Source organism: Bos indicus, chromosome 1 (assembly GCF_029378745.1).
Source record: "Bos indicus isolate NIAB-ARS_2022 breed Sahiwal x Tharparkar chromosome 1, NIAB-ARS_B.indTharparkar_mat_pri_1.0, whole genome shotgun sequence".
Lineage (NCBI taxonomy): Eukaryota > Metazoa > Chordata > Mammalia > Artiodactyla > Bovidae > Bos > Bos indicus.
Window position 1 is genome coordinate 45,959,257 of NC_091760.1, and position 15,642 is coordinate 45,974,898.

At 35.7% G+C, this 15,642-nt stretch overlaps 1 protein-coding gene across 20 annotated transcripts in view; it reads right to left on the reverse strand.

Annotated features, from left to right (window-relative positions):
- Positions 1–15,642, reverse strand: part of ABI3BP (ABI family member 3 binding protein) — a 293,142-nt gene that overhangs the window by 29,712 nt on the left and 247,788 nt on the right. For all 20 annotated transcript variants that reach the window (XM_070787117.1, XM_070787118.1, XM_070787116.1 and 17 more), the window contains 4 exons: positions 15,383–15,511; positions 14,584–14,652; positions 6,545–6,754; positions 1,129–1,237 (listed from right to left, as the gene is read on the reverse strand). In XM_070787117.1, the coding sequence (XP_070643218.1) occupies positions 1,129–1,237; positions 6,545–6,754; positions 14,584–14,652; positions 15,383–15,511 (517 nt within the window). The remainder of the gene's footprint in view (positions 1–1,128; positions 1,238–6,544; positions 6,755–14,583; positions 14,653–15,382; positions 15,512–15,642) is intronic.

Below are 15,642 nucleotides of genomic sequence, written 5' to 3' on the forward strand. Positions count from 1 at the left end.
GTTCAATTCAGTCAGATGACAATGAGAGATACGAGAAATAAAATATGACACACACAGAAAATCTCTGATGCTGAAGTTCCAGGTTTCACCTTCGCTGATCTTTTTCAACATAGAGAATCTTCATCAGGTTATGAAATATTCTTTCTTGAAAAACTCCTCAATCTGGAAAATTGATCTGTATTTGCCTGGTGCACTATAACTTAAGATGTCAGGATTTCTTTTTTGTTGTTGTTTTATACAGAAAGCAGGGACAATTTATCAAATGGTGTTTTGGAGTTTGAGGGAAGAAATTGATTTCCCACAGAGTGAAATTTAGTCCAGAAATGAATTTAGCACTTGGGCTTTATTAGGGCAGTACTTGGCTATATCCATTTGAGAGTTGGCTTGAGTAATACATTTAATGATTTAGCTGTGTAAAACAAACACAAGACCAAAACCCCCTTCCCTACTACATTTTTAGAAATGTCTAAGGCTCTTATTTTTCTTGCATCAATAAAATAAATTGATAAATTATTACATATTTTAGATTTAAAAAGGAATCACAAAACTATACAGCAAGATAAACAACCTGGTATCAATGTGTAATAAGGGATGCCAAGAAAAGTTATTATTGAACAATTAATATATGTCCATTTAAACAAAATCTATTCTCATTGTCTATAATAAAAAGATCCCAAAGCAAAGGAATGCTGTGTTTAGTCTGTAACTATTTTAAGCATTAACTCTTACAAATGTTTACCTGCATTTGTCATGTGGCTTTTGTTTCCCAGCCTCCTCTTCCAGCACACCAGCCAACTTTCTGTGCTTCAAATCTAGTTTATACCATCCACACTCCAGTTTTCTCTGGTCTGTAGACTTTTCCTCTGCTAAGCTTTGGTATTTGATATCAATATTTGATATTAATGGCCTTCTACCTCTCAGTGTCCCCAGCTCTAATGTTAACTTACAAGACCGACTTGTCAGTTCCTGTATCCCCAGCAGTCAGTTGCATATTTGCAAACCATGACTCTAGGAGTCTCTAGTGCTGTGTACAGAAAGCCTTCGGATGGAGAAGGATGATGTCATTTCACTCCTTTGTTATGATTTTTACACTCTCAGAATTCACCTGTAATAGCACTGGTGGCTTACCTTGTGTCTGGTTTTAGGTTTTCTACTGTGGAGAAGGTTTGATTTGTTGTTTGAATGGACTTGTTCTTCCCACTGAATGACCCATTTTCTCTGGATATAACTTCATATTCTGAAAAGCAAGAAGGCCAACAGACACTTGTCTTTATGCTCTGGCAAACTGAATGTTCTTGAAGCTAACAGCCTAAAATGTCACTCTCATAAAAGTGAGCAACTGAGATTGCAGGCCTGAGACCTATTGATCATACACATTTGCAACTTCCAGATGGAGATTATCAGTTGATGGTGAAGGTCCCAAAGCATTTGGGGAGTTACACATGGATCATTTTTGTTTTCTCTCTACCAGAGCAGGAAAGGCCTGGTAACTGTGTAAAGTGATGACACTCCTGGGGTAGCACTGTATATGGTAACCTATCATTTTGATATGTAAGTCAGATCAACTGCCATTGCTGGAAAATCCAGTGCAGTTTTGTAAGAAACATTCTATGAGGAGTGGTGCTTCAGCAGAAGCACATTTCCTGCTCATAGGGCTTTATAATGTAGCTGAGAAATGGTCACTGATGACATGGTACTGCTGCAAGTAACAGTTAAAACCATAGCAGCAAATAACATTTAACCAAATAATGAACTATACTTTCCCAGAGTCCCTTATTTTGAACTACAGAATTACAAGATTTTCGTACCTACTGCTTATGTAAGTTACATAAGTCTTGTACATATTGCTTATATATGCCCCCTTGATAATTATCCTTGAATTAAAACAAAACAAAATGAAACTTTATCTGTAAAGTCAGTAGAGAGATCTGTATAAATTTACCTAAAGGGTAGCTTTCTATGAACTTACAGGGCTAATCAAAAGAGAAAGACTTTCAGAATAAGAGAATATAATTTACTAATATGTTTTCCATGTTGTCAGTTGGGATTTAGTTTAATACATGTGATGAGATCACAAAGAGGATTACAAAAATCAAACAAAAACCAACAAACAACTACAAAAGCCCACTCAAAAACAGTTCTGTCAATATGAAGAAATACACAAGTGGTGGGCTTTGGGGAAAGTGGGAAGATTGTGAGTTACTAGGACTTAAGCTGTTAGTGCTGAGACCAAAGGTAGGAGATAATATTGGAAATAAAGCTGAAATTATAGGATAACTCATGTAGACTTATAATCACCAATTTTAATTTGGGAAGGATCTTTAATGGTAAATTAAAAATATCCAAGATGTAGGACCACCTTTTCAGAATAATTTCCTATAACCATTTTAAATTAGACTAGAAGGCAATGGCCATTGTATCTGGACACATGAATGCAGCTTTTAAAAGACTAATGGCTGGTATATAGTATGTCTTCCTCAGACTCTCTACTCTCAATCTTTGTCTCAGTTGACTTTTTATTCTAACAGAGCATGGAAAGAGAGGGAGAGGGAGCATCCTGAATTCAGATATTCAAATTATACTTTTCCCTCAGCCATAAAGGGGCACTTACTAGAAAAAGAAGGGAGTAATCAGAATGGAAGTAAAACAGATTTTTTTTTTAAAAAAGGAAACTGCATGACTTAATGGAAAGAAACAGACCAAGCCACTTGCCTGGATCTCAGTCTCAGTTTTCCCATCTGTAAAATGTCCACAGTGTCTCTTCATAGTGTTACTTATAGGGATTAAAGCAGGAACATATGAAAAGTGCTTAATAGTATTTTGCTCAACAGGTGGTACCTATTATTATTATGTCTTTTATTATTCTTTATTATCCCTGAGTTGTATCTTAGAACTTGAAAATTTGAAAGATTCCAGTTCAAAAGATTCAAGTGCTGATTAGTCATTGAACGAGCAGTTTATATGATATTCCAGTTGGTTCATCCATGAAAGCAGTCACCTTCAAAAACCATCTTTGTTTGGGTCATTCCTAATGTTTAAATGTTAATTTAATATGATTTTAGTCCTGAAACTTTGGAGTTTTCAAAATGGATCTAGAAGTTCCCTTCATAATTAAAAAGGTATTTAGAATTTTTCCCAGAATTCTTGTTTTAGAATGTATGTATCTTTCCTTTTTAATTTTTTAAAGTGATAATAGCTTTTTCATAAATGCACCAACATTCTAAAACTCTACCACCAACAACAAAAAAGTGTGTGTTCATATTTCTTATTTTAAGATAGGGGATTTAAAAAATAGTTTCTTTAAGAGTAAGGATATAAGAAAATCTACAAAGAACTGACACTGAATAGGTGGTCTCTTTTACCCCCCTCAGAGGGTTTTAACCCCCTTATGAGATAAGTCACTTAGAAGATAATCATTTATTATGAAGGTTGGGAACATCATAGTCTGGTCAGTGCAGCATGAAAATTATAATGGTGATACTACTGCTGCCAGTCCTACTGTTGCTGCTGCTGACAAATGTTAATTTAACAGCTTCTAATTTATGCTGCATGAATTCCCTGTTACGTTTTATGCTCACAACAAATTGATAACAATGGGAATTATTATTATTACAAATAAAAATCTAGAAGTTCAAAGAGGCTAATTATAGATTCAAGTTGCATTATCTAGAACATACCTGGTCTGGGATTTAAATCTATTCCACATGCTCTTTACATATCACAAAATGACAAGTTATGACTAACTTAACTTTAAGTTGTCTAAGGATGTAGGCTATGGGCAATCTCTATGGTGTACCTATTTCTACTTTGGTATAGAAGGGTCATGGAGAAGCATCAGAATTTGGATGTATTTACTAGAGGTGAATACACACCTATCAATTAGAAGAAAGATTACTGACAGAAGTCAACTAGGGAAATGAAGAATATGTTCCCTCTCTTTTGTTACCTTTCTTAATCCTTTCCTGAAAAACCATTTCTAATGATATGAGAATTAATCTCTGTCTTATCTGAACTACTGGTTTGTAAAAGATTATATTTGAAGTCATGTGGTATTTAATGGAAAAAAATAGATCATCAGGGCATATGGTTCAATGTTTAAAACATTAAGTAAATAGTGACTAAATACTGACTTATTTCTATGTATAAAATATTATTATTATACATGTGGTCCTTATCCATGAAAATTGTTAGGAAGTGAAGAGGAACTAAAAAGCCTCTTAATAAAAGTGAAAGAGGAGAGTGAAAAAGCTGGCTTAAAACTCAACATTCAGAAAACAAAGATCATGGCATCCGGTCCCATCACTTCATGGGAAATGGATGGGGAAACAGTGGAAACAGTGTCAGACTTTATTTTTTGGGCTACAAAATCACTGCAGATGGTGATTGCAGCCATGAAATTAAAAGACGCTTACTCCTTGGAAGGAAAGTTATGACCAACCTAGATAGCATATTCAAAAGCAGAGACATTACTCTGCCAACAAAGGTCTGTCTAGTCAAGGCTATGGTTTTTCCTGTGGTCATGTATGGATGTGAGAATTGGACTGTGAAGAAGGCTGAGCACCGAAGAATTGATGCTTTTGAACTGTGGTGTTGGAGAAGACTCTTGAGAGTCCCTTGGACTTAGATCCAACCAGTCCATTCTAAAGGAGATCAGCCCTGGGATTTCTTTGGAAGGAATGATGCTAAAGCTGAAACTCCAGTACTTTGGCCACCTCATGCGAAGAGTTGACTCATTAGAAAAGACTCTGATGCTGGGAGGGATTGGGGGCAGGAGGAGAAGGGGACGACAGAGGATGAGATAGCTGGATGGCATCACTGACTCGATGGACGTGAGTCTGAGTGAACTCCGGGAGTTGGTGATGGACAGGGAGGCCTGGCGTGCTGTGATTCATGGGGTCGCAAAGAGTCGGACACGACTAAGTGAACTGAAGCCTAGTATCTAGTGAAAGATCTCAACAGCTCATTAACATTTAATAATATTAATAATAATGTCAAAACTAATTGGTTAGATAAAGTATATCCTATTTATGATACTTTGAGATTACAGATTTATATAATTTTAAAAAGCTATCATTTATATCATGATAAAAGGAAAATACAGAAAGGAAAATCCTGCTGTTTTCAAAAGCTAAATCATACCCAAGTGAATGTGTATTAGATTATTAGACATATTATATTAACCAATGCCAATTCGATGTTCTATATCTTTAAGGGAAGTGAAATTTTTATAAATCATTTGGTCTTGTAAGAACTAAGTCTCAGCACTGCATATGGATTGAGAATTTTAAACCTTTTAATACATGTAAATAATCAATACTTACAAATTGATTGATTTTTAGATATTGGGATGATAGTACCTACTGGCATAATCCCAAGCAAAGAAGACTAGTCAAAACTGCATGAGAAAGGAAATTCACAAAATATGGTTTTGTTTTTTTTTAAAGGCCAGTTAAGCAAAGACAAGCTGCTGAATTTGAGCAAACTCTGGGAGATAGTGAAGGACAGGGAAGCCTGGTGTGCTGTAGTCCACCGGGTCGCAAAGAGCTGGGCATGACTTAGCAACCGAATAACAACAAGCTGCTTACACTGGAAGCTGCCCAGACTAAATGGTTTTGTCTAAGGAGAAATAGCTGCTGTTTTCTCCTTTATTCAAAGAAAACTTTTTGACAGCTCCTGAATCTCCCCACTCCTCACCTTACCCTGTGTACTGCTCTCTCCTCCCTCTGACAGCCTCTCATGGGCCCCTCTGTTCCATCTGCCCACCTTGGGCATGTGGAAGCAGGACATGCATGTACTCATATTATTTGCTTCATCCTCTAGCTGATTTGGGTGGTTAGTCATCCCACCCTCCCCTCTTCTCTCTAGTCTGACTCTCTTATTCAATAAGGAAAATTAAAATCCCACATAACAAATTCAAAGAGTGACTCAGAGTTTTTTATTTTTCAGTATCATTTTTATGAGGAGTAGCAGAATCAAAATTCCCTAAGATGGGCGGAAAACTGACCAGGAATAGAATTTTTAAAAACCATACCTGTGGCTGATTCATGCTGATATACGGCAGAAATCAACACAACATTGTAAAGCCATTATCTTCCAATTAAAAATAAATTTAAAGTAAAAAAAACTCTCATAAAATGACTGAAATAATAATGTTTAGCCTGCTTCAAAGTTCTAGATCAATCTAGAAATTGGGATGGTGAAAGGAAAATTGGTTTAAATACTATTAGCAGTGGCAACTTCTCATATATTATTTGTAATTTTCTGGTAATGGAAAGATGAGATATACCTTCAAAGAAAGAAGATATATAACTTAAGAGATCTGCTAGGTTAACAGAGAGACCATAACCAGGAAAAAGACGATCTTTCCCATCTTATGACACTTTTGAAAATCATCTGCCACAGAGACAGCAGAACTCTGCAGGGACTTGCTGTTCCTGAGATACATCACCCAGGGTCACAGTCTGACTTGAGGTACCACATTCCCCAAAGCATCATCTTATCAATGCTTCCCACCGTAGCAATAGTCCACATGCCATGCTCTCACCAGTGACAGTGTCATTGAGTGGCTTATCCCAGTCCAAGATGACAAAGGAGGGACACCCTTCTACAGTGACCACAGTGAGGTTGGTAGGTGGGTTCTGCGGTGGACTGGTGGCGTTCCCCTCTGTGGCCTCCTCTTTGGGGAATCTCTTGACAGAGTCGGTGATGGAGCAGGGGCTGTTGTCAGGCTTTTGGATATACCGCACGTGAGGACCTAAGAGAGAGAGGACATTGAGCATTTGGTTTTTTTGAGCTTGTAAAAAAGGTGGAGGAGAAGTCATAAGTAAAACAATCTGTTTGAGGATATTTGATTTAATACTATAAGCAGTTGGATGAAAGCAGTGATGTGGATGGTTTGAATTTGTGAAAATCCAGAATCCTATCTTTGGGATACATGATATGGATGATACTATTGATTTAATTTTATAAATAGGTTTATCTTATGCTAATATCCAAAAGTAATTTGGTTTAAACTGCATAATTTATGGGGTACTGGAAAGAGTAGTCAAAAGGATCTTGGTTCAGTAGTGGGAAATGATTTGCCTTATACTAAAATATAGTTCTGTTCCTACCAATAAACCTTAAAAGCCAGGCTCAGAAAGATCAAGTGGTTTTAAGTTATTTAATTGCACCCCAGAATAAAATCCAACAATATATTAAGAATAACAAACATAAACAGCACCCAACAGGCTTCCCTCGTAGTTCAGTTGGTAAAGAATCTGTCTACAATGCAGGAGACCTGGGTTCGATTCCTGGGTTTGATTCCTGGGTTGGGAAGATCCCCTGGAGAAGGAAATGGCAATCCACTCCAGTATTCTTGCCTGGAAAATCCCACGGACAGAGGAGCCTGGCGGGCTACAGTCCATGGGGTCACAAGAGTCGGACATGACTTAGTGACTAAACCACCAACACAGCACCCAACTGGATAAATTCCTTACAGGAAGATATTACCCATAATGAGAAAAATAAATCATTTAGAGTCAAACTGGAACTTGCATAGATGTTAGAATCATCAGACAAGGACAATAAAACAGTTATTATCACTATAATCCACATGGTCAAAAAGTTAAGAAATGGAAGATATAAAAAAAGACCCAAATTAAATTTCTGGAGATCTTCAAAGAGAGCAGAGAAGAAAAGACATGTTAGGACAACAAAGAAGGATCGTGGCAGATTTCTCATCATAAAGAAAGCAAGTGAGAAGGCAACAGAGACATGTCCTATATATTAAAGAACAAACACCAAAACAACAACAAAAACTTATCATCTAGAATTCTATAGTGAAAATATCTTAAAAAAAACAAGCAAAATATTTTTTAGACATACAAAAGCTGAAAGAATTCATGACTAGCACACCCAACCTATAAGGAAGATTCACGGAAGTTCTCTAGGCAGAAGGAAAATGATGCCAGATGGAAATACGGCTGCACACAAAGGAATGATGAGCACTGGAAATGGTAACTATATAGGTAAATATACATAATATTTATCTTATTATTTAATTCTCTCTGAAAGATAGCTTGTTTAACAAAAATAATTACAATTTAGTGTGATCTATATAACATGCAAAAGTAAAGTAATAGCCCAATAGCCAGGAAAGAAAAGCTGCTATACTAATGTAAAGTTCTTATACTTCACATTCAACTGTTTATGAAGTTGTGGAATATCACTGGAAGGTAGACTGTAAAGTTAAGGACACATTCTATGAACCCCAAATTATTCACTAAAATAACAAAACAAAGTTATAGCTAAGAGGACAACAAAAAAGGTAAAATGGAATCGTAAAAATATTCAGTCCAAAAGAAGGCTGAAAAAGAAGAGAGAAAAAAGAATAGATGGAACAAATGAAAAACAATAGCAAGGTGATAATAGATTTAAACCTAACCATATCATCAAAGAATATTACCATAAACAAAAAAGGTCACTTTATAATGATAAAGAATCAATTCATTAGTTTATTACAATCCTAAGTAATTGAGGTCTATACCTAAATACAGACCTTTAGTATACATGGAGCAGAAAAAAAAAAAAAAAAAAGTGACAGAAGAAGAAAGTATAAATAAATTTACAGTTAGAGCTAGAGATTTTGGTATTCTTTCATTAACTGATAGAACAAGTTGATAGAAAATCACAAAGGATATAAAAGAATTGCACAATATAACCAAGCAAATTGACTTAATTGACATTTTTTAGAACACTTGTTATGGACTGAATTATATTTTCCTAAAATTCCTATGTTGAAGATTTAACTTCCAATATGAGAAATCAAACCTGATAATACCTTGAAATAAGGCTTCTGGACTCTAGAACTGAGAAAGAATAAATTTTGGTTGTTTAAGCCAAAGTCTATAGTATTTTGTTTTGGCAGCCCTAGCAAACTAATACAATATTCCACTTAAGACTAGGAAGATACACATTCTTTTTAAGTATACACAAAACATACACACCAAGATATACTATATTCTGGGCCATAAAAAAGTCTCAATAAATTTAAAATGACTCAGGAAATACAGAGTATATCACAACAATGTAGTTATTAATAAAAATCAGTAACAGAATGATCTCTTGAAAATCTTGAAATATTTGGAAATTAAGTAACCTACTTCTAATAAGCCAAAGAAGAAACCAAAAGGAAATTTAATAGTATTTTGAATAGGGTAAAACTGAATACACAGTATATCAAACATTTTTAGATGGTGCTTAAATAATACCTAGGGAAAATGTTGTAGCACTGAATTTCATATTTAAAAAGAAGAGAGGTCTCAAACCATCTTGAACCTTAAGAAATCAGAAGAGCAAATTGAACTCAAATTAAGCAGAAAAAGGAAATAATAAAGATCAAAGTAAAAATAAATGAAATGGAAAACAGAAAAATAATACACAAATGAAACCCAAATTGAACTTTTAGGAAGATCAAAAGAACTGATAAACCTATGGTGTGGCTGATTAGGTGAAAGAGAAAAAAGGCACATATAATCAATAACAGGAAAGAGAGAGATGACATCATTACAGATTATGCAGATATCAAAATAAAAGAAAATGAAATACATTTGACAACTTAGATGATATAGACCAATAACTTGAAAGACAAACATTATGAAAGCTCACTATGGAAGAAAGCATACTGAATAGTCCTATACCTATTAAAGAAAAGAAAAAAAGAAAAGAAAGTGAAGTTGCTCAGTTGTGTCCGACTCCTTGCGACCCCATGGACTGTAGCCTACTAGGCTCCTCCATCCATGGGATTTTCCAGGCAAGAGTACTGGCGTGGGTTGCCATTTCCTTCTCCAATTATAATGAATTACAAGTAAAACACTTCTCACAAAGAGAATGTGAGGCTCAGATAACTTTACTGGTGAATACTGCCAAATATTTAGGGAAGAAGCAATACTAATTCTAAACCCTTTCAGAAAATTGAAAAATTCAGTATTATTTTGACACTAAAACTTGACTAGATTTTACAAGAAAAGAAAATAACAGCCCAATATCCCTCACTGAATACAATTCTAAACAAAATTTTAGGGAATTAAATCAACAATATATTTAAATGAGAATACACTATAACCAAGGGGAATTTGTCCCTGGAATGCAAAGTTAATCTACAATTCAAGAACAATTACTTTATCATATTAACACACTAAAAGAAAAGAAAAACCTTATAATTATCTCAATAAAGCCAGAAAAATCATTAGACATAATCTAGCATCCATTTCTGATAACAATTCTCACTGGAGCAGGAATAGAAGAGAACTTTCTCAACTCAATAAGGATATCTATAAAAAAAAAAAACCACAGGTAACAACATACTTAATGGTGAAAGATTAAATGGTTTTTTCTATAAGATAAGGAATAAGAAAAAGATATCAATCCTCACTTTCAATTCAGTGTTTTTCTGGAGGTGCTAGCCAGTATGGAAAAGCAAGAAAAAAGGTACTCAAGTTGGAAAGGAGGAAGGAAAATCTTCCTTTTAGATGACATAGTTCTGTATATAGGAAACCCAGCATATCTACAAAAAAATCTACAGAGCTTTGCAAGACTGTAGAATATAAAATCACTGTACAAAAAAATCAGTTGTTTTTCTACATATTAGCAATGAACAATAGGAAACTGATACTTAAAATGCTACTTTTATGTTTTATTTCACTGAAACTAAAAATCATTGGTGAGAGAAATGAATAATACCTAAGTAAATGGTGAGATATACCATGTTCATAGGTAGGAGGACAATAATGTTCAGCTGTCAGTGCTTTCTAATTGACTTGCAGATTCAATGAAATTCTAATAAAAATATGAGCTGGCTATTTTTCTTTAGACATTGATAAATTCATCCTAAGATTTAGCTAGGAATACAAAAGGACCTAGAGCCACCAAAACAACTTTAGAGAAATAAAAACAATGTTGGAGAACTAACACAACCCAATTGCAGCACTTATCATAAAACCACAGTGATCCAGACACTGTGGTATTGATGGAAAGGTAGCTAATAGATCAATGGAACAACTAGAGAACACCTAAATAGTTCCATGTATATATGGACAATTGGTTTTTGACAAAGGTACCAATTAAATTCAGTGGAGGAACAATAATTTTTCAACAAACATGGTGGAACAGTTTGATATCCTTAAGAAAATAAACTTTCATTCATATCTTATATAATATACACAATTTGACTCAAAATGGATCATAGACTTAAATTTAAAAGTAGAAACCTTCTACAAGGAAACAGGAGAACTTTCTAGAAGGAAACGGAGGAGCTCTTTGTGATCTCTGTTTAGTCAATGATTTCTTAAATGTAACACCAAAGATGCAATCTAAAAAAACCAAATCAATAAACCAAGCTTCATTAAAATTAAAAAAGAAGCCACATAGGGAGAAAATGTTTGTGAAATATGTACCTGAAAAAGATCTTCAACCAGAAAATATAAAGACTCTTAAAACTCAACAATAAGAAAATAAGCAACACAATAAAAATATAGAAAAAATTTAAAGAGACATATCAAAAAGGATATACAGATGGCAAATAAGGACATGAAAAGATGTTCAGCACCCTTAGTCATTAGGGATATGCAAAATAAAATCACAGATACTACTACATACTTTTTTAAAGGGTTTAAATTAAAAAGGCTAACCATACTAAGTGTTAGAAAAGATGTGGAGGAACTGGAACCCTCATACACTGCTGACAGAAAGGCAAAAAAATACAACTGCTGTGAAAAACAGTTTGGCAGTTCCTTAAAACGTTAAATATACACTTACATATGATCTAGCCATTCCCCTTATAGCAATTTGTCCAAAAAGAATGAAAGCATATGTCTACACAAGACTTGTACATGAATGGTCACAGAATAGCATACTTTACTGGTAATGTAAATGTCATGAAGTTTTAATAAATTATTATATATCTATGCAATGGAATACTCATAAGCAATAAAATGGAATAGTCTGTTGATACATATACCAACATGGATGCATCACCAAATAGTTATGATAAGTAAAAGAAATCAGAAAGGAAGTTCATAATATATTATTTTCTATTATGTGAAACTCCAAAAATGCATATTAGTCTATAAAGATGATGCAGTTAAAGTGCTGCACACAATATGACAGCAAATCTGGAAAACTCAGCAGTGGCCACAGGACTGGAAAAGGTCAGTTTTCATTTCAATCCCAAAGAAAGGCAATGCTGAAGAATTTTCACACTAGCATACAACTGTGCTCATTTCGCATGCTAGCAAGGTAATGCTCAAAATCCTCCAAACTAGATTTCAACAGGTGAACCAAGAACTTCCAGATGTATAAGTTGGGTTTAGAAAAGGAAGAGGAACCAGTGACCAAATTGCCATCTTCTGTTAGATCACAGAAAAAGCAAGAAAATTCTAGAAAAATATCTACTTCTGCTTCATTGACCACTGAAGCCTTTGACTGTGTGGATTACAACAAACTGTGGAAAATTCTGAAAGAGATGGGAATACTAAACAACCTTACCTGCCTCCTGAGAAATATGTATGCAGGGTCAAGAAGCAACAGTTAGAACTGGACATGGAACAATGGAATGGTTCAAAATTGGGAAAACAGTACATCAAGGCCATATATTGTCCTCTGTTATTTAACTCATATGCAGAGTACATTATGGGAAATGTCAGGCTGGATGAGTCACAAGCTGGGATCAAGATTGCTGGAAGAAATATCAACAACCTCAGATATGCAGATGATACCACTCTAATGGCAAAAAGCGAAGAGGAACTAAAGAACCTCTTGATGAAAGTGAAAGACAAGAGTGAAAAAGCTGGCTTAAAATTCAACATTCAAAAAACTAAGATCATGACTTTGGACCCACCACTTCATGGCAAATAGATGGGGGAAAAGTGGAAACAGTGACAGAATTTCTTTTCTTGGGCTCCAAAATCACTGCAGACAGTGATTAAAGCCATGACATTAATAGATGCTTGCTTCTTGGAAGAAAAGTTATGACAAACCTAGACAGCATATTAAAAAGCAGAGACATTACTTTGCTGACAAAGATCCATCTAGTTAAAGCTATGTTTTTTTCAGTAATCATGTATGGATGTGAGAGTTGGCTATAAAGAAGGCTGAGTGCCAAAGAATTGATGCTTTCAAATTTACGGTGCTGGAGAAGAATTTTGAGAGTCCCTTGGACAGTAAGGAGATCAAATGAGTCAATCCCAAAGGAAATCAACCCTGAATATTCATTGGCAGGGCTGATGCTGAAGCTCCAATATTTTGATCACCTGATGTGAAGGGACAACTCACTGGAAAATATCCTGATGCTGGGAAAGATTGAGGGCAGGAGGAGAAGGGGACGACAGAGGATGAGATGGTTGGTTGGCATCACTGACTCGATGGATATGAGTTTGAGCAAATTCCAGGAGATAGTGAAGGGCAGGGAAGCCTGGCACACTGTAATCCATGGGGTTGCAAAGAGCTGGACATGAGTTGGTGACTGAAAAACAACAGCAACAATCTATAATATAGTTACCTTGAGACTAGAGGTTAGGTGGGAGAAGTGAAGAGGAGGGATTATAAAGGTACATGATGAAACTTTTTGAGGTGTTGCATGTACTTATTATCTTGATTATGACAATGGTTACATGAATATATACATATATTAAAATTTATTAAATTTTATACTTCAGAAAAACAGATCACAAAAGGAAACACTGGTCTATATCATATAATATCTTTTACTTTGGTAGATTAGATTACTGTTCAAAAATATTCTCTATATTCATGGAAAGCGTATATTTCCCCTATCTTCAATTTGAACTTAGCTCTGTGACTTTCTTTTGCCATTGAATATTGGCAGGTATAACACAAGGAGGTTGAAATGTTGTTGTATATCTGGACTCCTTCTCTCTTTACTTTGTATCATTAGGAGAACGGCTTCTTCTGGGTCACTGTTAGTCTTTCATCTTGGGTACCAAAATGAACAGATGTGGAGCAGACCTTAGGCTAACCTTAAGAGACCCAGCTGTACCTGCTTCTAGAAACAGAATCACCCAGCTAAGCACATCCTAAATCAGCTGACCTCCATGTGACTTGTAGACATATGAGAAATAAATCCTTTTTAGGGTATGCTACTAGGCTTCCCTGATGGCTTAGTGGTAAAGAATCTGCCTGCCAATGTAGGGGACACAGGTTCAAATCCTGATCCAGGAAGATACCACACGCCACGGGGCAACTAAGCTCATGCACCACGACTACTGAGCCCGTGCTCTAGAGCCCAGGAGCCACAACCACGGAAGCCTGTGTGCCTTTAGAGCCCACGGTCTGCAACAAGTGAAGCCACTGCCATGAGAAGCTCTTTCACTGCAACTAGAGAGTAGCCTCTGCTTGCCGCAACTAGAGAAAAGCTCGTGCAGCAAAGAATACCCAACACAGCCAAAAATAAATAGGTAAAAAAAATAAACATTAAAAAAAGAATATGCCACTAAGATTTTGTAGTTACTACACAGCAACAGTTGACTAATATACCCAACAAAGATAGCTTTCTTAAAAGTAAGATTTGTAGCCAATCAAACATACCTTTGAATCTGGGCTTCCCAAGAGGATCAGTTTCTCTTGTTGGACTTGAGCTAAAGTCAGTGATGTTATCTGAGGATGGATGATACAATGAAAAAGTAGTAAAGGCTATAAATATTTATAATGCCTCCTGGTCAATTGCGTGCAACTTTGATTTACATATTATTATAATCCATATTATTCACATTTCAAGGCCTTTAACTGTGTCCTGCTGCAGCTGTTCTGCGGAGTAATAAATTATTTAAAGATTACAACTGGGCTTCCCTTGGGTCAGTTGGTAAAGAATCTGCCTACAATGCAGGAGACACAGGGTTCGATTCCCAGATCAAGAAGATCCCCTGGAGAAGCAAATGGCAACCAACTCCAGCATTCTTGACTGGAGAATTCCATGGACAGATGAGCCTGGCAGGATACAGTCCATGGGTTTGCAAGAGTCAGATACGACTTAGCGACCAAACCACCACCACCAAAGATTACAACAAAGTAGCTAATATGCATTCATATATTAAGTTATGTGTGATTAGGAATGACATGTGGTTTAGGAATAAGGACTAGGTAATCTAGATTTTTTGAGGAAGACTTTATTAAAGATCTTGGCACTTGCTTCTATGTCTGCAAAAGAAAGGAGCACATTCCACAGTAAGTCATTAGAAGTAACTGTAATTTTAAATTAAAATGTCCCTATCAATCATAAAATTGAGTGAAATGTATTGATCCAGAACTGGGACTCTTTTCTCCCTAATTTGAAATCCTCTGGTACTTTGCGGCTAAGCATCCAGTGGGACTTGACTGACATACTCACCAAGATCTTCTCCTGAGGCAGGAGCTGTTGGTTGCTTTTTATCTGTCTCCATTCTCTCCAAGGGGGCTTCTGTAGGTATGAGTGTTGCCCTCAAGGGTGGGGAAGTTACTCGGTCTGATGAAATGATTCCTATAATGCAAAGCCAAAGGAGTCAGGTTTTGTAGGGAGCCCTGCAGAGTTCCCCATTTACCTATTCAGCAAATATTTATTAAGGACTTACCATGTGACTTGGCACTATATGCCAGGATTAGAGAGAAAAT